Below are 24,988 nucleotides of genomic sequence, written 5' to 3' on the forward strand. Positions count from 1 at the left end.
GGGGCACGAAAACGGAGGCACAAGCAGGCAACAGGGGCAGGTGGAGAAAACACAATTTTCAACAGCCCACTTGGCTCTGCAACAGTTGCCTTTGAAAAGCAATACGGCGTAATGGGCATGATCAAATCCCGTCCCCTGCATAAAAAAAAACAACAGCCTGAGGCGACTGCTAACACAGATGTAGTACAAGGCATTACACGGCAAGGGTGCTGCTGCCGGCAATTATCCTGGTATTTAAACAAATCTCTCTCTCTCACACACAGAGCCGCCCCACACACACCCCCACACAGAGCCCCGCACACACAGCCACACAGAGCCCCCCACACACACAGCCACACAGAGCCCTCCACACACACAGCCACACAAAGCTTCCTACACACACAGCCACACAGAGCCCTCCACACACACACCAACAGCACAAGCAGGCAACAGGGGCAGACGGAGGCACAAGCAGGCAACAGGGGCAGACGGAGGCACAAGCAGGCAACAGGGGCACACAGAGGCACAAGCAGGCAACAGGGGCACACAGAGGCACAAGCAGGCAACAGGGGCACACAGAGGCACAAGCAGGCAACAGGGGCACACAGAGGCACAAGCAGGCAACAGGGGCACACAGAGGCACAAGCAGGCAACAGGGGCACACAGAGGCACAAGCAGGCAACAGGGGCACACAGAGGCACAAGCAGGGGCACACAGAGGCACAAGCAGGCAACAGGGGCACACAGAGGCACAAGCAGGCAACAGGGGCACACAGAGGCACAAGCAGACAACAGGGGCACACAGAGGCACAAGCAGACAACAGGGGCACACAGAGGCACAAGCAGGGGCACACAGAGGCACAAGCAGGCAACAGGGGCACACAGAGGCACAAGCAGGCAACAGAGGCACACAGAGGCACAAGCAGACAACAGGGGCACACAGAGGCACAAGCAGACAACAGGGGCACACACGTGCAAAAGACACCCACAAGCTGACAGCCCAATTATCTTGAGCCACAAAATGTATACAGACCCTTAATTCGGATCACGTTTATTTTAGTTTCAAGTCACCATACCTAGAAAAGACATTATGTAAATGCAAAGATACTGGATCGATTTGAAATATTACGCTGTGCATCTGCACAGTTGAGCCCAAGTACCCACCCAGTGACACCCGTCCATTTCCACACGAAAAATCCACGTAAAGTATACACGAATATTAAGAAGCAGTCTCATCGAGCACACGTCGGGCATCGGCCAGCTCGCCCTCATACAACGCCTTGACCCCAGTTACCTACAATGAACCGCATATCAAAAGACCTAGAAATATGCGGACAAACTCACTTTATCCAAAAGTTTTCCAGCTTCATTCCTCACATGTAACTTGCAGCATTTTCAGTCATAGCAGCCGGGGTGACTTTGCTTTTGGCTACATCTCTCGAGATTGAATCATCGAGTTGGGCTCAGTCATTCCGATCCTTACGACTCGTGGGGGGGGGAGGGGGGGGCTCGCGCGGGGGGGGAGGGGGGGGCGGGACTTGGGGGTGGGGGACGACGACGACGGGACTTGCGGGGGGGTGGAGTCCCTCGGTGATGGTCGAACCCTCTCTCCAGACCCTCTGTCCCTCAGCTGCAGGCCTCGAAGAAAAAGCCCTGGGGGTTACACTCTCGGGACTGTCTGAGGTCTAAGCCTGTAACCACAAAACAGAGCGGCCACATTCTCCGCCCATGAGCCGAGCCATTCACACGGGCCACTCCCCACCCAGCGGGACACCAGAAGGGGCCCTCCCACAGAATCCAGAGACACCCCCTCTCCACGGCAGCACTCCAGGGAAACTCCCACACCGGTGAGAGCCACAACGAGGGACTCCCCGCTCCAGTGACAGCCCCAGATGGGACTTCCCAAGGTACCCAAAGAGACCCCGAGAGAGGTACTCCCACAGTACCAAAAGAATGCTCACTCCAGTGACAGCCCAACAAAGGGAGACTGCCACACAAGTGAGAGCCACTGAAAGGCGTCCCCCCCCCACCCGGAGAGGGACACTTCAAACCAGCAAGAGCGACAGAGAGACACTTGGAGAAATGATTGTTACACCCGGAGGACAAATCCCCACGAGGGAGACTCCCTCGCGAGCATCAGAGAGGGGCCCTCCAGACCAGCAGGGCCGTGTCAGAGACAGCCTCTCACGTATAACACCTGCACAGAGCGGTGGTCACTGCCCTTCCAAGACTCTCAGGGGTGGACAATGTACACGTCCCACCGAAATCGACCCTAGTCACATCCAGAGACGGGTGCGCCCCCTGCGGGTCTCCTCCAGGCCCGGGTGTGGGGCCGTGTCCACCTGCTTTGAGGGGTGACGGGGCCGCATCAATAGTGCAACATGATATGAACTGTGTTTTTTTTCTTAAAGGAAAAATAGTTACGTCTTTTTAAATATTTTAAATGCCTGCAAATTGTTTGACCGTTTCTCTGTCATGATGATACTGTTATGGTTTTTATTAACGTAAACAATAAAGCATTGACTATGACAGTGCAACAGAATAGCTGTGTTTTAAACTATGGTGATCTGCGGGCGGCTGCCTGGAGCCCATGTAAGAGGTTCTTAGCACCGCCACTCACACGGGATTTACCCACACAGCCCGGCACACAAAGAGGCAAGCCTGCACACAGTGCACAGTCAGTGACCCTCCCAGCACAGACACTCACCAGCCTTGCCCCCCAAAATGCTAACAGTATCCAACCACCCAGCCCTAGTCCAGACCATTATGACGCTACTCCCGGCCCTGACCGCTTCGCCTACAAATCCTTGGTTTAGCCCAATTAGACCAGTGAAATCAAAAGAAGACGCCAACTCTGAGATTGCACGATGCTACCACACAAGAGTGTAGGGCTGGAAACAGTGTCTGCAGTGACCCAGAGGGAAGTGCTCGCCCATCCCTCAGTCCAAGCTTCTACAGGGTTGCAGTCACTCAGCACAGACACCCAAGAAATGTCGCCCACCAAGCACAGACAGACACCCAAGAAGTGTCGCCCACCAAGCACAGACACCCAAGAAGTTTCGCCTACTCAAATTAACCAGATTGCTTCAACTAACCAGGAAAGACACGCACGGCTGGTTCACCCCATCAACTAAAGCACAGAATCCCGTCCGCGGGGGGGGGGGGGTATTTACCCACACACACCTGGTCGAGGGGGGGCTCGCGCGGGGGGGGGGGGCGGGACTTGGGGGACGACGACGACGGGACTTGCGGGGGGGGGTGGACTCGCGCGGGGAGTTAAAAAGTACATTTTTAGTGCGGCTGCAGAGTTCAATATCATACTGATGGCTTCGTAGGCACTTCAATTATCAACAGGCATTACAACTGATAATTACTGAAACCGCAGGCGTAAATGCTGTAATGCAGCGGGAGGGGGCGGGAACGGCCACACACTGACAGCGGGGGGGCGGGGGGGGGAGCGGGAACAGACACACAGAACACATCTATTTTTCCATTTCGAGCACTGGGTTTAACAGAGGCTACTTGGGGGCACAGTTCGTACATGGGGGGTATAGGGGCTGTCTTACCAGAGGGAGGCTCAGCCTTACCCGTGGGGACTGAGAGAAGAGTAACTAAGTCAGTCTAGGTAAGAGGAGAGTACACCCTGCACCTCCGAGTAAGAGGTGCACAGAGGCTACCTGAGGGCACGAGCCAGCACATCCTTAGCGAGTGCTCAGATTTACCCGTTCTATGGGTGCCGAGGATGTGACCCGTTAGTGTTTTTGCACCTGTGCATTCTGGAATAAATGGGACTGCAAGTCCCAGGATGCAAAGCAACCTTCTGGTCTGGATAAGCTACACGCGCGCGGAACCGGGATTCTTGAGCGTTCTGTACGCGGGGGGCGGGACACATACAGTACCAAAGGCTGGGAGAGGGCATATATTGGAATTTGTAGGGCGGAGAGCGATTGCACCTGATGGACTAGAGTTGGTGTCCCGGGGAGCACACACTGCGCCCCAGAGAGTGAGGCGTGGCCAGGGGAAGGTGAGAGGCGCTATTGGGGAGGGAGTTGTGAGGTGAATGAAAATGAGGGAGGGATGGTGAAGAAAGATAAAGAACCAGGGGAGTGGGGTACACGGGAGGGGCTGGTGTGCTGTGAGTAGCGGGGGAATGCACAGTGCGATTAAGGGTAAGGGGCAGTGGTAAAAGGGGAGGGAATCAGGGAAAGATCAGTGGGAGGAAAGACATAAGACCTGCTAAAGGGGGTGGGGGGGAGCAAACATTGACAGAAGAGGAGGGGGTTGGATGGAAATTCGTGGCTTGAGGGGAAGCACCTGCGGTAGAGAATGTTCGAGTTTCCGAGCCCATAAGGAAGTTGCTGATCTTGTCTTTGGGGGTTTTCTTTGCATTCGGGTACCTGTGCTCTGATGAAAACCTCGACAACGATGCCAACAAGTTCCAGAATGCATTGTAAAACACTTGGACTGGTTCATCTGCACCGACTTTAAAGGTGAGTCTTTGGTGTGTCACAGAAGGAAGAGATTAGGAAACCCCAAAACGCAGCAAGCACCGACCGGTGCAAGAGTGGTGCACTGTTGGCTGATGCTGCCGATCTTTCGCCTCCGGGCGGGTGCAGCTTTCACGTAGCCTTCTTCGAGGCTGACTGGGGTGATAGTTGGAGCGGCCCGCCTGCAACGGGGCCGCTCTGGGCACATCAACCTGCCCACGGCACTCCCCTACGCATAGGAGCGACCCGGAGCCCGCCCGCACTCACCGGTTGTCTGAGGCGGCGGCGGCTCCTCTCCGCTGGGCTCTTCTGGGTGACGGTGGCAGGGCTCTCTCCTCGGGAGAGCCTCGCCGGAGGACGGTTCCTTCTTCTTCCCGGCAGGAGCGCGGGGTGGCCTCCCGTCCGCTTCCTGGTTTCTCCTCACTCCAGCAGCCAATCACCGCGCAAGTCGCCCGGCGAGCCTCCCGCAGCCTGAACCAATGGTAGCGCGGCTCCCGGGTGACGTCAGCGGTCGTTCCATTGGCTTCTCCGCGGCCCCGGGGCTGCGGCGGTGATTTTCACGGGCAAAACGGCTGTGCACAAAAAGCGCTCAGGGGAAGCACAGCGCTTCGGACTGACTGACTGCCTGCCTCTATACCGGCCATCGCACAGGAGCAGGAAGGCGGGTGCCCTCAATCCCGGACCAGACTCGGGGGCGTTCCCGGCGTCGCGTGACGTTGGCAAAAGCCAAAGAATGTCGGGAACGCCCCCGTGTCTGGTCCGGCATTGACGGACAGGCCCCTCGTCCAATGGCAAGGCTCCGTTTACGGAGCCAGCCAATCAATGACGAGGGCCGACCCAAAGCCACACACACAACTCAAGAGGTTTTTTGGCACATGCGCAAAGCGCATGGCCAGTCAAAACCTAAAAAACGAGACAATAAAATTGCAAATTAATTTATAAATTGCTGTCCTGTATTTGCCTGTGTAAACCTACATGAAAAAATACAAATAAGTCATTCTTTATAAAGAGCCACGCTCTTTTAGATGCCTATATAGTACTAAGTGCCTCAATGAACCCTTGTATTCGTAATATGTAATTTAGAGAGAGGCGTTAGTAGTTGTGTGGGGAGTTGAACATTTCTGCACATATTTGTGAGTTTCTTTCACATTACATACGAACCGCAAACTGTTGTTAAAGGTTTTGCAACTGTGGGATATTGACAAAGTGTCCACTAGGTTGGCCTGTTTGGCATCCCGGCTATGTGGCAAGATGGAGAAACGTAAAAGCAGATGGCTTGTTGAGGTTGCCACTGAGTGTGGAGAATGAAGACCAAACCGACGCTGAGATAGTATGTGTGGTAGCAGAGGTGGAGGAAGCCTTGGAGGGTGAATAAGAGTCCTTCACACTTGAGGAATGGGAGTTTGCTGTATGGGACAATGATGTTTTCCAGGAGTAGGGAAAGAGCCTTTGTGAAGGATGGAAGCAAGAAGGTGATGTTAAAGCATTGTTAGACGGACCGGGAGGGTCGGCCGAGATTACGGGGAGAGGTCTCCAGGGAGAGCCGCCTCCAACGACTGTACAGATAAGTAACTTCCCCCCCCACAGACGGACACCACACAAGATTGAAGGTTAACGAGACTTTATAGGCAATTCTTAGGTTTCGTTGATATGATACAAGGAGGTCTGGACTCAGGGGTCCCCTCGGTTCTGATCTCTGGTTGAGGAAAAAGGGGTAGCGGGACAGTCTTAGTTGCCAATGAGTTAAATAGCTCTCAATCCTCGAGCTCGGTGTGTTTGCTGATCGGGCCGTGGAGGAGCCAAGCCGGTCCCGAGATGGACGAAGGATGATCGACGGGCCGTGGAGAAGCCAAGCAGGTCCCGGGATGGATGACGGATGGTCGACGGGCCGTGGAGAAGCCAAGCAGGTCCCGATGCAGATGACGGTTACAACGGTCCGCGGCCTCGCCAGCAGATCCGGACGACGATGAAGGATGAAGGTTACGACGGCTGTGGCAGCGCCAACAGGCAGGACGATGGTGCACAGGACAGAGCTACGGCAGCGCCAGTAGTCCGTCCAGGGTGAGTTCCTCTTTACGTCTCTCGACTCCAAGATACAACTGCCTTCCTGCTCTGGAGCTGCCCCAGTTATAGGGCTGGCGGGCTTTGATGTCCGGACCCTCGCACTTGGAGGTCGGGAGGTCCGGGATGAGGGAGTCCAGACACCCAGCGGGGGGGTGGAGCCAGCGCCCGCGGAGGCGATGGGCGAGCGGCACTGGCCGGGGGAGAGCCATCGACACCTCTTTCTCCCATTGACCTGCCAAGTAGCTCGCTCACCTCCTGGGTGGAGGGTGGTGCCGGAATGTCTGAGGCCGGGCTAGGCCCAGGGTTGAGGTCGATCGGGGGCCAGGCGGCCTCGTGATGAAGTGTCCAAGATGGCGGCCCAGGCTGAGCGCATGGGTCGGCAGTGGATCGGGCCCATGAGGTGATCATGTTCGAGGGCAGGTGTCCCTGAGGGGACGTAGGACGTACAATGGTGGTGTGTGGTGCTTGTATGACTGGGCTCGGGCCTGGTCGAGCCGGGGGAGAGCGGCCCGTCATGTGGCCTGTCCAACATGCGTCCCCCCCAGCTGAAGGCGGGGAGAGTTACCCATCCTCTTGGGGACTCTCTTCGTCGAGGCGGAAAAACCGGGACAGGCCATCCGCGTTGGCGTGGTCGGACCCAGGCCGGTGTTCAACCGTGAAGTCCATACCTTGCAAGGAGATGGACCAGCGTAGCAGTTTTGGGTTTTCCCCCCGCATATGCATCAACCACTGCAGGGGTCGGTGGTCAGTCTGTACCCGAAAGTGGGTGCCAAAAAGGTAGGGCCGGAGCTTCTTGAGGGCCCATACCACAGCGAAGGTTTCCCTTTCTATGGTGCTCCAGCGTTGTTCCCGGGGTAGGAGTCTCCGGCTGATGAAGGCCACCGGTTGATCAAGGCCTTCGGTGTTCACTTGGGACAGGACTGCCCCAATGCCCTGGTCGGAGGCGTCCGTCTGGACGATGAACTCCCGGCTGTAGTCTGGGGCCTGGAGCACAGGAGCGGAACACATGGCGGCCTTTAACTGTTCGAATGCCGCTTGACACTCTGGGGTCCAGTTCACTTTCTTGGGCTGATTTTTTGATGTGAGTTCGGTGAGAGGCCCCACGATGGTACCATAGTCTTTCACGAACCTTCGGTAGTAGCCCGTGAGGCCCAGGAAGGCTCGCACCTCAGTTTGAGTGATAGGGGGTTGCCAGTTCTGGATGGCGGCAATCTTCAGCTGTAGAGGGGCCACTAGGCCGCTTCCCACCTGGTGTCCGAGGTAGGTCACCGACCCTTGTCCAATTTGACATTTGCTGGCCTTGATCGTGAGGCCAGCTCGCTGAAGGGCTTGTAGTACTGCTTGGAGGTGGTGGAGGTGCTCGGCCCAATGGTGGCTGTACACAGCGATGTCGTCCAGGTAGGCGGCGCTGAACTCTTCGAGCCCCGCCAGGACCTGGTTGACGAGCCGTTGGAAAGTCGCTGGGGCATTTTTCATGCCGAAGGGCATGACCTTAAAATGATAGTGGCCATCGGGGGTGGAGAAGGCAGAACGTTCTTGTGCTCGGGATGTGAGGCCGATCTGCCAATAACCTGCCGTCAGGTCGAAGATGCTGAGGTAGCGGGCAGCGCCCATTCGGTCGACCAGTTCATCTGCCCGGGGGATGGGGTGTGCGTCCGTTCTGGTGACGTCATTCAGGCCCCGGTAGTCGACACAGAACCGGAGTTCTGGTGTGGTTCCGGGGGCGGCCGCTTTGGGGACCAGTACGACCGGGCTGGCCCATGGACTGTCTGAGGGCTCGATGACCCCGAGCGTGAGCATCTTAGCTACTTCCGCCTGGATGCAGGCCCGTACCCGATCAGGTACGCGGTAGGCCCGGTGGCGGATAGGAGGGTTGTCTCCGGTGTCCACATCGTGCACACACCAGGAAGTGACACCTGGGGTGAGGGAGAACAGACTGGCAAATCGTGATAGGAGGGCTTGGCACTCGTGGCGTTGTTCTCTGGTGAGGGACTCCGAGAGTCGGACCCCATCCACGGAGCCGTCTTGCTCCTGGGTCCGCAAGAGGTCAGGGAGAGGTTCGGAGTCGTCTTCAACCCCATTGTCTGTGGCCATCAAGAGACTGAGTTCTGTTCGCGCAAAGTGGGGTTTCAGTCTGTTGGTGTGGAGGACTCGGAGCGGATTCCGGGCGGACTCCATATCGATCAGATAGGTGGCAGGACCCTTGCGCTCGATTACCTTGAAGGGTCCCGTCCATTTGTCTTGGAGAGCGCACGGTTCTGTGGGGGACATTACCCAGACCTGTTGCCCCGGCTCGAATTCAATAGATGAGGCGTTCTGGTCATACCATTTCTTCATGTCCTCTTGACTTGTCTCTAGGTTGGCTTTTGCTAGGTCTCTGAACCTTCGGGACTGGTTGCGGAGGGTGAGGAGGTACCGGAAGACATCGGGCGGACTCTTGGCCGGAGGCATCTCCCAGCCTTCTTTGATCAGGCTGAGTGGCCCCCGTACTGGGTGCCCATAGAGCAGCTCGAATGGGCTGAAGCCTAGGGACTTCTGTGGGACCTCCCGGTAGGCGAAGAGGAGGCACGGCAGCAGCACATCCCACTGGCGACGGAGGGGCTCTTCCAATCCCCCGATCATCCCTTTTAGCGTGCGATTGAACCGCTCAACAAGTCCGTTTCCTTGGGGGTGATAGGGGGTCGTGAAGCGGTAGGTGACCCCACACTGTTGCCAGAGGGACTTCATATATTTGGAAATAAAGTTTGTGCCTCTGTCACTGACGACTTCTCGGGGGAACCCCACACGGGAGAAGATCCCCATCAGGGCCCGGCCGACCACTGGGGCTGTCACGGTCCGGAGAGGAATAGCCTCAGGGTAGCGGGTGGCGTGGTCCACTAGTACCAGGATGAAGCGATGGCCTTGTCTTGTACGCGGGTCTAGGGGTCCCACAATGTCTATTCCGACCCTCTCAAATGGGGTCGTGACTACTGGAAAGGGTTGCAGGGGGGCCTTTAATTTGCGGCCGCTCTTCCCACTGGCTTGGCACGTGGGGCAAGATCGGCAATGCTGGTGCACATCGTTTCTCATTTTTGGCCAGAAGAAGTGGGTCACTAGGCGGCTGTAGGTTTTATCTTGTCCCAGGTGCCCTGCCAGGGGGACATCGTGGGCCAGATTTAGCAGGAAGTCTCTAAAGCGGAGGGGCACCACTAGTACTCGGTTGGCCCCTAGCTCGGCGATTCGTTGCTCGCTGTACAATAGGTCATTGTCCCAGTAGACCCAATGAGTTCCGGAGGTATCCCCTGCGCTTTGGGCGAGCGCTTGTTGTCGGAGTCCCTCAAGGGAGGGACAAGTCTCCTGCTCCTGACGAAATTGTTCTTGTGTGGGTCCCCCTTCTTGAGCCCACTGGTCAAGATTAGCAAGGTCGGAAGGTTGGGCAAGTTCGAGGGGGATACCATGGTCGGGGGTCTCGGCGGGGGCGACCGGGGGCGGTGGCGCCGGCCATTCTGGTTCTTCGGGGTGAGGGTTGGCACGGGCGGCCATGGACCGGGTGGTGACGCACGCCCAGTCTGGGACGCCCAACATCCCCAAGTGTTCTTTTCGCTCCACGGCTGCCCACGGGGAGCTTTCCAGGTCATTTCCGAGGAGGCAGTCCACGGGGGCGTCGTCTCGGACCGTTACCTTCAGCATGCCGGAGACCCCTCCCCACTCAAAGGGGACGCAGGCCATCCGACACAGACTCTCTGAGTTGTCGGCGGATCGTACAGGGCAGAGAATGTTCGGTAGATATTGTTCCGGGGTCACCAGATGACAGCGGACGGCTGTCACACTGGCCCCGGTGTCTCGAAGGGCTTCGGCCCGTTGTCCATTGATGCTCACCCATTGGCTGTACTTCTGGGTGTTAGCGGGTAGGGGGACCCGCGGGACCATGTCTCTTCCCCCTAAGCACGCGAGAGTCATGGCTGCTGGCTCCCACTCTTGATACTCTTGCTCGTCTGTTTCTTGTTCCTCGGAGATCTGTTCTTCCCCTAGTGCCGCGGCGGCCACCTGGCGGGGTCTTGGACTCTGATACTGCGGGCAGCTTGGGTCGTTTGCATAGTGGCCGACTCGTTGGCATCGGTGACATGTAACATTGGCTCTGTATCCCGGTCGCGCCGGGGTGCTGCCCCGGTTGGCCGGGGGGGTGGTGCTGGTAGTGGGGGCGGCCGGAGTGTTGTCTCTTCCTCGTCCTTGGCCCCCTCCTCCTCCTCTGGGTCGGGGGTGACCATTGTTGTTCCTGTTCTGCTCGTAGGACCCATTCCGGCCCACTCTGGTGATCTCCCACCGGTCAGCTTCGGCTGCGAGCTGCCGGGGATCGGTTAACTTGCTGTCGAGGAGGTGTTGGCGTAGTTCAATGAAGCAATTGTTGGACAGATGCTCCCATACCATCAGATTGAACAGCTGCTCGTAGGTCGTGACGTTGTTCCCTCTGATCCAGCCTTCGAAGGCTCTGCTAAAGTACGTTACATAGTCCACCCAAGTTGTACCTGGAATGCGTGTGCAGTCTCGGAACCGCTGACGGTACATCTCGGGCGTGAGGCCATAGCGGGTGAGGAGGGCCGCTTTCATATGGTCGTAGGAGGTCATCTGGTGGTCTGGGAGCTGTAACAGAGTATCGCGGCCCTCATTAAGGAATTTGCCCCATAGGCCGGCTCCCCAGTCGGCTCTATCGATCCGGTGCGCAGTCATCGCGATTTCATAGGCCTTAAACCATTGCTGGATGTCGTCTTCTCGAAAATATTCTCGGACCACATCCTTGGGGATGTGCACTTTTTTCTCCGTGGTCCCTGGGGTGGACGGTCGGTCAGGCACCCCTAACTCTTTATTCTGTTTGCGCAGGTTGATCTCGGCTAGGTTCCGCTCGTGCTCGTACGTTAGTCTTTTTTCCTCGAGCTCCCTTTGCCTCTGTTTCTCCTCTCTTTCTTCTCGGAGGCGAAGGTGCTCTAAGTTTATTTTTTGCTCGGCCAATTTGAGTTCTATGTCCATCTTGAGTCGGGCCATTTCGAGTTCGTGTAGTCGGGCTTTTTCTCTTTCTTGGATCTCGTCTTGCGAGAGACTGGTTCTTTGCCCCTCAGGGCCCGTGCTGGTATTTTTCGCGGTGCTTTGCTCAGGGGCTTCGACATCCCCGGTCTCTGCCCAAGATTCTAGGGCATGCTTGAAATCGTCCTTGGTACTTAGTCCGGTGGTAGCGATACCTAGTTCGATGCAGAACTGCTTTAGTTCACGATGGCTGTATTCCTCGAGTTTTTCCATTTGGAACTTCTCAGTTGATCCGCTCTCTTTAGTTGACATTGTTGTTCGTTGTGGGGTGAGCTACTCTCTGTACGTTATGCGGTGATTCGGATCCCGCCGCTGGCCACCAATGTTAGACGGACCGGGAGGGTCGGCCGAGATTACGGGGAGAGGTCTCCAGGGAGAGCCGCCTCCAACGACTGTACAGATAAGTAACTTCCCCCCCCACAGACGGACACCACACAAGATTGAAGGTTAACGAGACTTTATAGGCAATTCTTAGGTTTCGTTGATATGATACAAGGAGGTCTGGACTCAGGGGTCCCCTCGGTTCTGATCTCTGGTTGAGGAAAAAGGGGTAGCGGGACAGTCTTAGTTGCCAATGAGTTAAATAGCTCTCAATCCTCGAGCTCGGTGTGTTTGCTGATCGGGCCGTGGAGGAGCCAAGCCGGTCCCGAGATGGACGAAGGATGATCGACGGGCCGTGGAGAAGCCAAGCAGGTCCCGGGATGGATGACGGATGGTCGACGGGCCGTGGAGAAGCCAAGCAGGTCCCGATGCAGATGACGGTTACAACGGTCCGCGGCCTCGCCAGCAGATCCGGACGACGATGAAGGATGAAGGTTACGACGGCTGTGGCAGCGCCAACAGGCAGGACGATGGTGCACAGGACAGAGCTACGGCAGCGCCAGTAGTCCGTCCAGGGTGAGTTCCTCTTTACGTCTCTCGACTCCAAGATACAACTGCCTTCCTGCTCTGGAGCTGCCCCAGTTATAGGGCTGGCGGGCTTTGATGTCCGGACCCTCGCACTTGGAGGTCGGGAGGTCCGGGATGAGGGAGTCCAGACACCCAGCGGGGGGGTGGAGCCAGCGCCCGGGGAGGCGATGGGCGAGCGGCACTGGCCGGGGGAGAGCCATCGACACCTCTTTCTCCCATTGACCTGCCAAGTAGCTCGCTCACCTCCTGGGTGGAGGGTGGTGCCGGAATGTCTGAGGCCGGGCTAGGCCCAGGGTTGAGGTCGATCGGGGGCCAGGCGGCCTCGTGATGAAGTGTCCAAGATGGCGGCCCAGGCTGAGCGCATGGGTCGGCAGTGGATCGGGCCCATGAGGTGATCATGTTCGAGGGCAGGTGTCCCTGAGGGGACGTAGGACGTACAATGGTGGTGTGTGGTGCTTGTATGACTGGGCTCGGGCCTGGTCGAGCCGGGGGAGAGCGGCCCGTCATGTGGCCTGTCCAACAAGCATCTTTGTGGGATTATGTGAAATTGCAAGGTGAATTAACCAAAGGGGCCACTGATGCTATAATAATGAGAGGTGAGAGATATATACCTCATGAAGGAGTGAGGAGAAACTTGATGATAATGCCGTATGAAGGCCACTTGGGAAAATTACTTACAAAAAAGTGGTCAATAGGGAACAATTTGGTGGCCAGGGATGGATAGGGAGGTGAATGAATGGGTGGGAAGTGGTGGGATGTGTAGGAAGAGTGAGAAGCGGTTGAAGATAATACGTGAGGGAATGGGTTTTCTTAGTGAAGGGGAAAGCCCTTGGATTAAGGTGTGTTTTGAATATAATTAGTCACATGGATTATTTACATGAGAAGGAGCATTTTGCATTGGTGATGATGGATGTGTTTTCAAGGTGGGTGATAGTGGAGTTTGTGAGGAATATACTGATAGATACTATTATCAGGATTTTGGAAAGGGTATTCAGAAGGGAAGGGGGTCCAGGCTCTTGGTGACAGGCAAAGGGACCCAATTCACGTCAAATGTTATGGAAGATTTCATGAAAGGACATGGTATTAGACATATTCGCACATCAGTGCATAATCCACAAGGATACGGAATGGTGGAGCGGGCCAACCGCATGATTAAAGGTACAATACAGATGGTGGTGAGAGGCAGAAAGGGAGTGAAGGAGTGGAGAGAACGGTGTGGGCGTCCAATACCCCTAAAAATGGTGTGTTGAGCGAAACACAGTTTCTGAGAATGAGAGGGAGAGAAGCCAGAATGAAGTTGTCGCCTCAATGGATGAGGGAGTAAGGAGAGAAAGAGTAGTCCATATGGAGAGTGGTAGGATTGAGAAAGGTGATTATGTGAATATCAACTTGGGGAGAAGAAATTATGGGATCAACAAGTTTACGGATCCCATGGAGGTACGGGAGGCCCAGGAGTGAAAGGTGGTGTTGCGTAATGGACTAACATTTAACAAAAGGAGAGGGGCATTGTATTGTAACAAGAATGATGTAACATTGGGAGAACAGGAAGTTTGAAAAGAAGGAAAACAACAGTGTACGGGGTTCATGTTGATGGATGATAAGCAAATTAAAAAAACAGGGTGGAGTACGAATGAAAGGGAGAAAATAGAGTGGTTGGATGTAAGGAGGAAATGGTGTGAAGTGAATGGTGAAGAAGACCATATGAGGAGTATGGAACGAAGAACATGTCATGCTCCAAAACTACATAATGATTTGAGGTTATTCCTCATCGTGGAGTAAAGAATTGTTGAGTCTCGTGATGGAAAAGGGGATGGTGTTTGTGGTGTTGTGCTAGAGCTTATGTAGTCATGTTAATGTAAATATTTAGGTTTTAGTAGTAACCATATATAGTTTAATAACTGTTGTATTTATGTTCAATATCATATGTGATATAGGTATCTCACACTATGATTTCCATTGTCAATTGCATTTTTGGTTTCATACTTGCTGATGTGTACGATAAGGGGTGAGTTTTTTCTTAGTTGTGTAAACAAAGGGGATATGTTATAATATGGGGCCTAATTCAGACACAGCATATTTATTTACTGTAACCATGATGTCACAGTCATAGCCTTCATGGAATGTGGGGTGATCTGGGAAGGTGGCAGTTGATGGAGAGCAGGAAGGAGGTTCACAGTGGCCGTTGGAGTCTTCTTCACTCTTCAGTGCAGGGTGTTTGAGTGATTTACATCACACGTACACATTATACAATAAGTCATGTGTCTGTAAATCAATGTACAGGATGTGTTATATAAGACAGTGAGGGTTACAAGGTGTGGGAGTCACATGCCCTTTCCTTCATACCTCACTGTGCTATATTAGAAGGATTACAACTTATGAACTGCGAGTAACAAAATGATCTCGGTTTTAAAAGCAGTAACCCTCTTACCTATCTACATAAAATAAAAACCTGTCATCTGAGTGTTACATGATGCGTTTTGCGGGGGAAATATTAACCCTATGTGCAACTCTGATTCAAAACTGGTACTAGAAAAAAACACAGATCTCTGCAGCAAATATGTTAACCTCCAGTTATCTTACCATTATTATTATTCCCTGAGGTTTACTGGGTACACAAAGACCTCTGCAGCAGGTGCCTTAACCTCATAAGATGAACTTTAAAATGTAGAATTTGCAACCAATTATGCTGACCAGACGTTCTGCCATGCTTCTCCTTGTTGCTAATTTTTTTGTGGCAGAGTTTGAAATTATAAATGAATAGGCTGAGGCCCAGATTTTGCATCATCTTTTTTGCACAACCTCAACACAAAATCTAATTTGTTCAATCTTGCAATGTGCTCAAATGTACTCATAATGGACCTGCTAAACATATGTACGAGCTCTTAAGATCTGATGTTACTTCTTGTGATATCACTTCATGTGAGGTGATGGGTTGCCATGCCACTTCCTGTGATGCTACGTGCAGTCATGTTCTGTGATGTTGTGCACTGAGATGTCACGCGCTTTGATGCCACTAGCCATGATGTCACTTGCATAGTGCCTAATTTGGTAAGCCCCCCCCACACACTTTTTTTTAGGGCTTGTGCCTTGCTCACCCTCTTCCCAAGCAGTGCTGTGGAAGCACCCGGTAGCCCTCAATCTGGCCCATAAGGTCCCCAGCAGACCCTTACCCCTTGCCGCTGTGCTTGGCTCTGCTGCCCACTGTCAGTGTCACCACCTTTTATTAGCAGGCAGGTCAGCCAGCCAGGAACCCTGCCACTGTCTACTCGCCCTCTCTGCCCCTTTCACCTGTGCAGGAAAGGTTGCAGACAGCTGTCAGTTCCTTTACATTTCCTGGTGCTGGACACCCCACCCAAAGGACATAAGGTGTCAGGAGACAGCACCCTCTGGGCAGTGGCGTCTGCCTTGGAATGGGGGTGGTGATGTGGGGAGGTAGGGTGATGGATTAAAATAAAATGTACTTACCTTCTTCGCTGACCCGCCGCACACACCTCTCCTGCCGCTGCATGCCTCTCCTCCATCCTTGGCCTGCTGGAATCACTGGAAGCACCCAGGCTGCCGGATTCTCCCAGCCAATCATGTTTCATCATGACTGGCCTGAGTGTCCTGTTTGGCCACTCAGGCAGTGCCTGGGAGCCTGAGCATGCTCTCCACAGGGCTGTGCAACACAGCCCAATGGAGAACATGGCAGGTACACATGACGACCAAAGGCCGGCACTAGAGGGCCGGCCAAACTGTCATGTGCACTTAGAGGAGTGCAAACTACTCCTCCCCTGCTCTGGCGTCACAGAGTCCAGCCCCGCCCAAATCCTGCATAGAAAAATATAATGATAATAACGTCCTGCTGTTATCATTTTCTTTTTTGCACTGCTGAAATAGCAGTGGGGCAACGCTCCTTGGGGGAGCCGCAACTGCCCCCTGGTGATTTTGGGTGTACACGAAAAGTAAAGCTACCCAACTTCATGTAAATTTGAGTTTGTAGTCAAAACCTTGCATGCTTTGATATGAACATATTTCCTTATCATTAAATTTCTGTAACCTGAGTGATAGCTTTGCATTCCAACCAGTAAGATGAGTTAGATCGTATTGTAGCCCTTTTAATGCCTGAAAGTTGCTTCGTACATTTGAAACGTGATAACAGGCTGTTCCAAATAGTACACATGGCAAGCGACCCTGCGAATCACGGAGGGGCGAAATTAGCCATAGCCGGGGTTGCTTGTGGTGCGATCTTTCACGGGGTGTGATCATGGGCGTCCGCAGACATTTTTCCAGGGGGGGGCAAAATGTTAACATCATCACCATCCTCAGACATGATGTGTGCCAGGTGGGGCACAAGAAACACTGGGGCGCAGAACTGGGATAGACTCAATTAAATGCCAGGAATCCAAGACATGTGACTGACCCTGCCACAGGCCAACAAACACCACCTGTAGGGAAAACGCTAAACTTTCTGACAAGGTGCTTTATCTCTGTCTCCTAGGTGTGCAGACTTTCAGGACCTTGATCCAACACCAATCAAGGCTGTCTTCAGCACGATTCGATTTTTATCAGAATACTTTAAAACAGCCTATAATTAAAGCACCAGATTGAATATACTGTATGCACAGTGTATGTTAGGGATTATTTGTAGCACACATATTTACCAATATTGGCTTCTTGGTGCTAGAATTCATGATAACTTTTATCCAAAGGTAAAGCACAACGTCAAAGTTAGTAGTAAATAATGCAGCAATCAGTGATTCGCCAGTGGGTTCTTCCTTTACTAGAATTCCTCGGGCAATGCTAAATTTTACACACATTCAATTAGTTTATACAAAATAAAATGTATATTAGCTATATTTTTTAAAAGAAACTTAGAGTCCCTCTACGTGTAGTCAATGTCAAACTGACAACGTGCCCACGTTTAGGGATGCAATAATGGCCAGCTCCCTTATGCGGAAGCCCGGCCCCGTAAATGTGTGGCACATGCGGCGCCCGCAGCAGCGGCACATCACAGGTCCAGGGATGCTGAGTCTTACACAGTGGTCGAAGTGGGGGGAAAAAGAGTAGGGGAACATTGGGCGGAGAATCAGAGGGTGGGAATAACTCAAGGATTGAATCTGTGGGTGGGTGGAGCCAGAGGTGTGACAAGAATGCGCACACATCCCAATTTTTAGTATTTGTTTGGCATTTCACTGCCCTGTTATATAAACCAATGGATACACATGATTATTTAAGGTTATAATGAGTTAACATTTAAATATATTCACAAAGTGGGATATGCTTCTAATCACAGAATGTACCAAATACGATAAAATGTGGAAACACAAGCTATTTGTCTCCGAGCCATGGCGTTTCTGTCATCAGCACTACTCCCTTTTTCCACAACAGCAGTTCAAACATGAATGGCAAAATATCCTAGTTTGCAAATGTTTTCTCTAAAATTATGGCTCTGCCATATTTGCCTCATAATGCAAGATCTGCTGCATGATCTGACCATTTAAACTAATAAATTGTTTGTAGCTCAAACATATCAAAAGTTAATATAAAATGTGACTTGTGTTGCTGCGGAGTGGATGGCCTATTGTAAAGGTTGACTGGTCACCTTTCTCACTGCTTCTTTTTTTGTATGTTACACTGGTACTAATAAGGCAACATCTTTCCAGAGACTGTTAGCATGTGTTCACACGTCAAAATAATAAAATATCTGAAAATATACTGCATTACGCTGCAGCCTTTTTTTTAATGCATAATTTAGTCAACACCATGGCATAATGTTGTCATCCTTTGCTGAATAATTAATTCCAGTGGCCCCACAGCAGGCAGCACATGTTAAAAGTGCTTGTGAATGAAGCCTGGTGACTGTAAGTTTGCGAACTTAGTTTGGTGTGCGTGCAAGTCCTGCATTGCCGATCCCTGGTGAGTTGCAGCTACTACTGCTGAAACAAGGCCAATGGAGGTACCTATGGGTGAAGCAGACTGGCCTCAAGGGTAGGGCCAGCCATAGCACTGGTGGTGTCCTGTGCATTAATGTTTATTAGTGCCCCACAATGACCACCTCTTCCATTGATTCCCTCACTACCACCCTTTAACTGTGCCCCCCAAGTTTCTATAACCGTCTCTCAGATGTATTTAATTTGATTTACAGCACCACTCATACCATTGTACGGTGCCAGAGCACTTTACATCACACACAGTACACAAAGACAATCAATATGTGTGTAAATTACTGTATAGGAAATGTTACATAAGACTAAGGACTACAAGGTGTAGGAGTCACATGACAACCATACTAGTAGCCCGTATAGTTTTATAGTGATTGGTCTGGAGAAACAAAATACCCGGAATTTAAAACGTAATACCATGGTTGGGGGCTCTCCTTAATAATCAGAATAGTTTTCTGTCCAAAAGAAGACTTTTTTAGGACATTAGGATAATCAAAGACTGGGGTGTGAGGGGGTGGAACATAACGCTCCAATTTATACCTTGCAGTTTGTATGCAGCTCTTAGATGACAGTTAATAGCTCACTGTTCTAAGTTAGGATTTTAACTTATAAACTGCAAGTAACAAAAGGATCTCTCTGACAAAAGCAGTAGCCCACTGACCTATTTACATTATGTGCACTTTGTGATCTGCATGGCACATGTTCTTTGCAGCCGGTACATTAACCCTCTGAGCTACCTTTCATTAGTCAAAACTTCCACTAGACAAAATTCGGATCTCTCTCTAGGAAGAACATTAATCACCAGAGTCATCATGACATTTTAATTGGTGCCGAAAATGGCTGGAGGCCAGGAAGGAGGCAGAACGCGTTTTTAAAACAATAATATACTTGCAAACATGATGCTTCCACCTAAAGTCAGCACCCGGTGTGGTCACACTGGTTGCACCGCCTTAGAGCTGGCCCTTCAAGGGCCCTGTGACCTCAGTGACTGTTGTTTTAGGGCGTGCTGCTTCATAGGCCTGCCCGCAAGACTGGAGGTGAACTTCAGTATGGATAGTGGTGGACAAGTATTGAAGGTTAACCTACACTTGTCATTCTAGGGTCCACCTGCTGCTGCGAAGACACCAGGACTTCTAAGGTGTTGCGAAGCCTTCTAAGGTCTAGCATGTCATTGTGCTCTCGCAAGAGAGTGGTCTTGTGGACTGGTTAATAAGGCTGAACCTGGTTCCCAGTTCCAAATCCAGCAGCTCTGACCATAGTGCCACATCCTCTCCCCCACTGAACACCGTACTGCCCCACTGAGAAAAATCCCACCTTCAACTACAACCCAACTGTTGCCCACTATAAACACCTGGATGCGGCTCAATTTAAATTACGCACTAGATAAGAGCAATATGTGGCCTATAAAAAAAAAAGTAACAACATCCTGGAAAAAGCAAACACTTATAGGGAATGCAAAATTTAGCAAACCATGGGAAATGTAAGCAGGAACAAAATGGTTACCTTAATGCTTTTACACTCACTATTCAGAAATCAGTGAGTGCTTTTACCTGAAAAGTTAAGGACACGACTACAGGGCCCTGAATGGACCCATTTCAATGGACATTTCTTATATCCTTACAAAATGTAAGCAGTATGGTAAAAAGACCACATCCCTGGACGCAGAGCCGCAGTACACATTTTGTTTTCCAATCCACACATTGCAGTACCTCCAGGATTGGTGCACTAGTTCCAAGTCCAGGGAAAACAAAGACAAGAAAACAAAAATAGCGCTTCACTGGCAAACTCTGTAAAAGTGGCGCTAATGTGTTTCAGTGTGAATAAAATCAGTTTGACCAGTTTGCTACCACTCTGTAATACTTTATTTAGTTATTTATCTATTTTTCATATTTTCAGCCTTTTATTCCCAATGCTGCACTTTGGAATTAAAATGTCAGAAAAATATGACATTTCCAGCAAAAGCGTCTTGTTTTTTGGATCCATTTTAAAGGGAAGCAAATAAAAGAAAGGAGAGGAAAGAGAGTGAGAACCCCGTCTTGAAGTCACGGTTTTCATGGGCGTCTGCAGTGGGGGCAAAGAGGGTCGCTCCAGGGGGGGGGGGGGGTTACAAGCGCCCCTCCTTGCCCCCCTGCGGACGCCCATGGGTGTGATCAGAATAAGTCACTTGATGCTCTGAGCAGCTCTAAATTTTAGCCTGTGGTTTGCGGTGCGCAGCACCAACAGTAAATTTGCAGCACCGGCTCTAGTGATAGTCCACCACATGGTGGCACTGTCCGTCTAATTTTCAGATCAAGAGTGTTTAATAAGTCAATTTAAAATACAAACTAATACTTGCCACTTACACCATTATGATAGCTTTTGTGTACCGGAATAGCAGATTTGTCACACCTGTAGGAGGAGTGTGTTGGTTAGTAGTTGTGTTGTTACTGTCATTGGCAGCTCTGCCAAAGCCAATGGGGTGGTGCAGGCTGCAGTGGCCGATCAAGAAGGGCTCTGGCGCTTACTTGTTTTTTTTTTTTTACAAAATAAGCTCTGGTCCTGCTTACTGCTTCTGTAAACATTCAGCTTTGTTCCTCAGCTGCAGATTAAGTTCTTGCTTCTTTATTTCACGTGTTTCATGGCTATTGGGCTTCCCCCATATGGGGGATACTAATAGTGAATATGAGTGAGGTTACATTGTTATGTTATGTTAATTGGGATTTATAAAGCACATAATCACCGGCAGGTCTCTTAGCTCTCTGAGAGTGTAGCTGAAACCCCACCATCGGCTATCTGTCAGTACACTAGGTCAAAGCGTATGTTGTTCCCAGGCATTCCAACATTATGTGCTTTGTCAAGATATGTGAGGTAGGCAAGTCAGTGCCTGTATTTGAAAACCAAGCCTGTGCTACTTGTACCGTTCAATTTATTATTATGGTGTGAAGTAAAATCTAAACTACATCCCACATTCAAACAGCACAGACCTGCCAGTCTCCTTTTATAACCCGATGTTGAAGGGTGGGGACCACGACAATGCACATATGAGCGCACTATATATTATTTTATCATTTTGGAAGCCCTGTTTGACTCCATGTTCAGGAAACATTCGCTGTGGGTAGAAGACGGGCGGCTGACCACAAAACTTTCCAAAGGGTTGACAGGCTCAGGAATGGCCTGTGCAGGTAAGACCGGTGGGGCGGGGGGGGGATTTGGAGATGGAACTCGACAGATGACGAAGAGGGAAAATTAATTATGTATTTAATTTGCTCTTGTCGTCATAAGTCGACTTCCACCCCACCCCGCCCCGCTGTTCTTACCTGCACAGGACACTCCTAGGCTAGCTCAGCAGTCTGAAGTGATAGCATATCTCATAAGTGTAACTTCAGAACTGTCTAAGAAGCCTATGGCTGTTAGACAGTTTCTTTGGAAAGTTCTGGAGAATCTATCATTTGACCCTCTGCGTTTTCAAAATGTTTTTGGGGGTGAACCATCGGAGGACTCACAATGTGGGTTTGAGCATGCCTGTATTTCTTGCATGGCGAGCGCCTAGAGGCAGTTTGTTTTTCACAGGTACTGAAGAAATGTACTCATTTCTTGGTTTTGTTCATTATGGGATGGGGATTAATGCCTCACCCCATTCAAAGTTCGTTGGCTGCCACGAGAAGGAAGCATCCATTCATTCATCCCACCAGCCAGCCATCTATTCTTCCTGGTGAACGCAACAATTCATCCAACTAGCGATTTAGAGGTCCATTCACCTACGTTGTAAGCATCCCTCCATCCATCTAGCAGTGACTGGATATGATAAAATATTTCGAGCTCTGATCCATTTACCATTGGGACATGGGATTGCAGCGCCTGCCTTTACTTCTGGAATAATATACGCTTTTCCTTCACGATGGGCTGTCTTGGTCTAATGGCTGCTAAAATGTCTGCAATCGTGTTTTATCGAGTGGGGGAGGTTGTGTTGTAAACGCGAGTTAAGAGTTGGTCACCATCCCCACCGGTCCCAGAACCGAGTGGGGTTTTTCCATCGGTATACGCAGTCCAAAGACGTGAGTTAAGAGTTGGCCCCAACCCCTACTGGTCCCAGAACCGAGTGGGGTTTTTCCATCGGTATACGCAGACCGAAGTCTGAGTGACACACCCTCCCCACTCACGCCCAGCAGCCTTCTCCATCCCTTCTTACAACGCCCTGCTCCACACTTCTTCTCTGTGTCCCTTTCCTTTGGCCCTCGCAGCACACAGCTCTCCGTTATCTATTCACCTTCTTCCTGTCTCAGACTCTGGCCGTCTCCCCCAGCCCTGCCCTTGGCAGTCACAGACTGCTTCATCCAGACTTCCCTTTCCCAGTGCCTCTCGCTGGGCCCTCAGTGACCTCGGCCCTCTTTTATTCTGATCAAGAACTCTCAGCATCCTCCTGTACGAACCACCCACTCCAAGCCCTCCTTGGACACCCACCATCCTTCCCTCTCCTCTCCCACGACCCCCGCCATCTTCCCCTCCCGTTTCACTGTGGCTTAGCACAGAGCCTCCGTGTTCTACCCTCTTCTCCACGTCTCTTCCCGGTCTCTAGTCATCCTCCCGCCATGGGTCGCCATATAGCTCTCTCCGTTCTCTTCTTTCCCGACTGCAGGTCTCTGAAATCTCCTCACCCTCCCCTCCAGTTTGGCCGAGCCCTCACTAACGACTCTAAACCCCCGCCCTTTGAATCTCTCTTGTCCCTCAGATGCAGCTCTGCGTCACACTGTGTGCCTCTCCCTGGGCCCTCGGAGACGCAGCCCTTTTTCAAGGGCTAGCAAGGTTCTCAAGTGTGCCGGCCAGTCCACCTCCTCTCACCATCGCCACAAAGCTTCTCTCTAGCCCCTCGGCACATCGCTCCGTCCTCCTCCCTTCCTCCACAGCACCCTCTGTATCCCCATCATAGTTCTAATGCCCCTACCCTGGGCCTTCGAACACAGTCCTCTCTGCCCTCTTTTCCTGCTCCAAGCTTCGAGAAGCTTCCTTCACCCCAGCTTGACTCTTTCCATGCCTCTGCTCCTCCTCACCCTCCCCTGGGCAGGAAGGGACAGGGAGAGGCAGCGGTGAGGGGTGGCGTAATGTAGTGCTGAAGGCAGTGCTTTAAATGGGCCGGAACTGTCCTGTACGGACAGAGTACCGGCACTTTTTTATTTTTTATTTTGAGTGGGAGAGTACCATGACTTCTCAAGAGAAATGCCATACTTTTAATTGGAGAGTACCGGCACTTCTCAGAAACAAGCAGGTACTTTGCTACAGAGTACCTGCACTTTTATTTTTCCCTTTCAGCCACTGGCTGAAGGGTGCAGGTTTGAGGCCCTCAGGCCAAGGGGCTCCTGACTGCCCTTTGGTAGGAGTGAGAGCTGGTCGTGGCGGTGCTGACGGGTGGAAAGGCAAAAGGGAATGAAGGTCACCGAGAAGAGGAGGTGAAGGGCATGGGGTAGAGGGGAGGGTCAGAGAGGCAGAGGTAGGGAGAGGGAGGTGGCGTGGATTATGGCGATTGTCGAGAAAGTTTGGCAGTGGTGGTGTGTGGAGAGGGGAACTGTAGAGGGCAAATGAGGAAGGGTTGAAAGGAGAGCCATTGTTGATGAGCAAGACAGGGAAGAGGGCAACTCGAGCCCAGTGGCGAGGAGTAGGGAGAGGCAATGGCAAAGGATAGGCGGGGGTAGCAGTAATGATCGAAAGAAGGGTATTTTTGAGGGGCCGGGCGGGAGTGAGTAGTAGTTATCGAAAGAGGGGTATTTTTGAGGTGGCGGCCAGACCGCGGTGAGAAGCAGGGAGAGGCGGTGGCGTGGGTGTAGGGAGAGGCCGTGATTTGGTGCAGGGGGTGCGTGGCGACCTCAGCTGTTATGGGGGTTAGTCGCGTGGGGCACGCAGAGATAACGGACGTTGCTTTAGCCTTCGAGCATGACTCGTGCATTCTCCGCAGACCACACCGACACATTTTTACCGAATGACCATACCTCCCACAGGCACCGGTTTATGTCTCCTACTGACCTCTCCCCCGCCCCTTCCTCTCTGGCACTTACCGCTCTGGTGCTCCGTCTGTCTGCTCCTCGGGCCCAGGTGCAGTCCGCCTCAGTCCCTGGAGCCGAGGGATGGTTTCTGCTGTCAGCTGCTGATGCAGCCTCTTCTGGCAAGCTGCAGTGTGGGTGGCGCCTCTGCAGTGGGACGCGGCTCATTCCAGCACTGATCGGGCTGTGATTCTGTGGAGAGAGGGTCAGGTGATAGGAGAAGGTGGTCCAGTCCGGGGCCCTCCCCGAACCAGAAACGGCTGCAATGGGCAACGGAAATAAGGGGGAGTGGGTGGGTGGGGAGGAGGTGATAGATGGTTGAAGAGATATTGGTTAGGGTGGATCAAACGCAGGAAATTGAACAAAGAGGGAAAGCGGCAGAGAACATATTCGGGACAACGGTGGGCAGGCAGACAGACAGACAGACAGACAGACAGATAGATAGACCGATACATAAATAGATAGACAGACAGATAGACAGATAGATAGATAGATAGATAGATAGATAGATAGATAGATAGATAGATAGATAGATAGATAGATAGATAGATAGACAG

The 24,988-nt window shown here is 51.9% G+C and overlaps 1 protein-coding gene across 1 annotated transcript in view; it reads right to left on the reverse strand.

Moving 5' to 3' along the window:
• The window catches only part of THY1 (Thy-1 cell surface antigen), a 124,537-nt gene extending 99,857 nt beyond the window's left edge, over window positions 1-24,680 (reverse strand). The window contains exon 1 of the mRNA XM_086956776.1: window positions 24,447-24,680. Coding sequence (XP_086812902.1) covers window positions 24,447-24,599 — 153 coding nt within the window. The 5' untranslated portion in view covers window positions 24,600-24,680. The remainder of the gene's footprint in view (window positions 1-24,446) is intronic.
• Window positions 24,681-24,988: the final 308 nt, after the last annotated feature.

The sequence above is a fragment of the Lissotriton vulgaris genome, chromosome 2_1 (assembly GCF_964263255.1).
Source record: "Lissotriton vulgaris chromosome 2_1, aLisVul1.2, whole genome shotgun sequence".
Classification (NCBI taxonomy): domain Eukaryota; kingdom Metazoa; phylum Chordata; class Amphibia; order Caudata; family Salamandridae; genus Lissotriton; species Lissotriton vulgaris.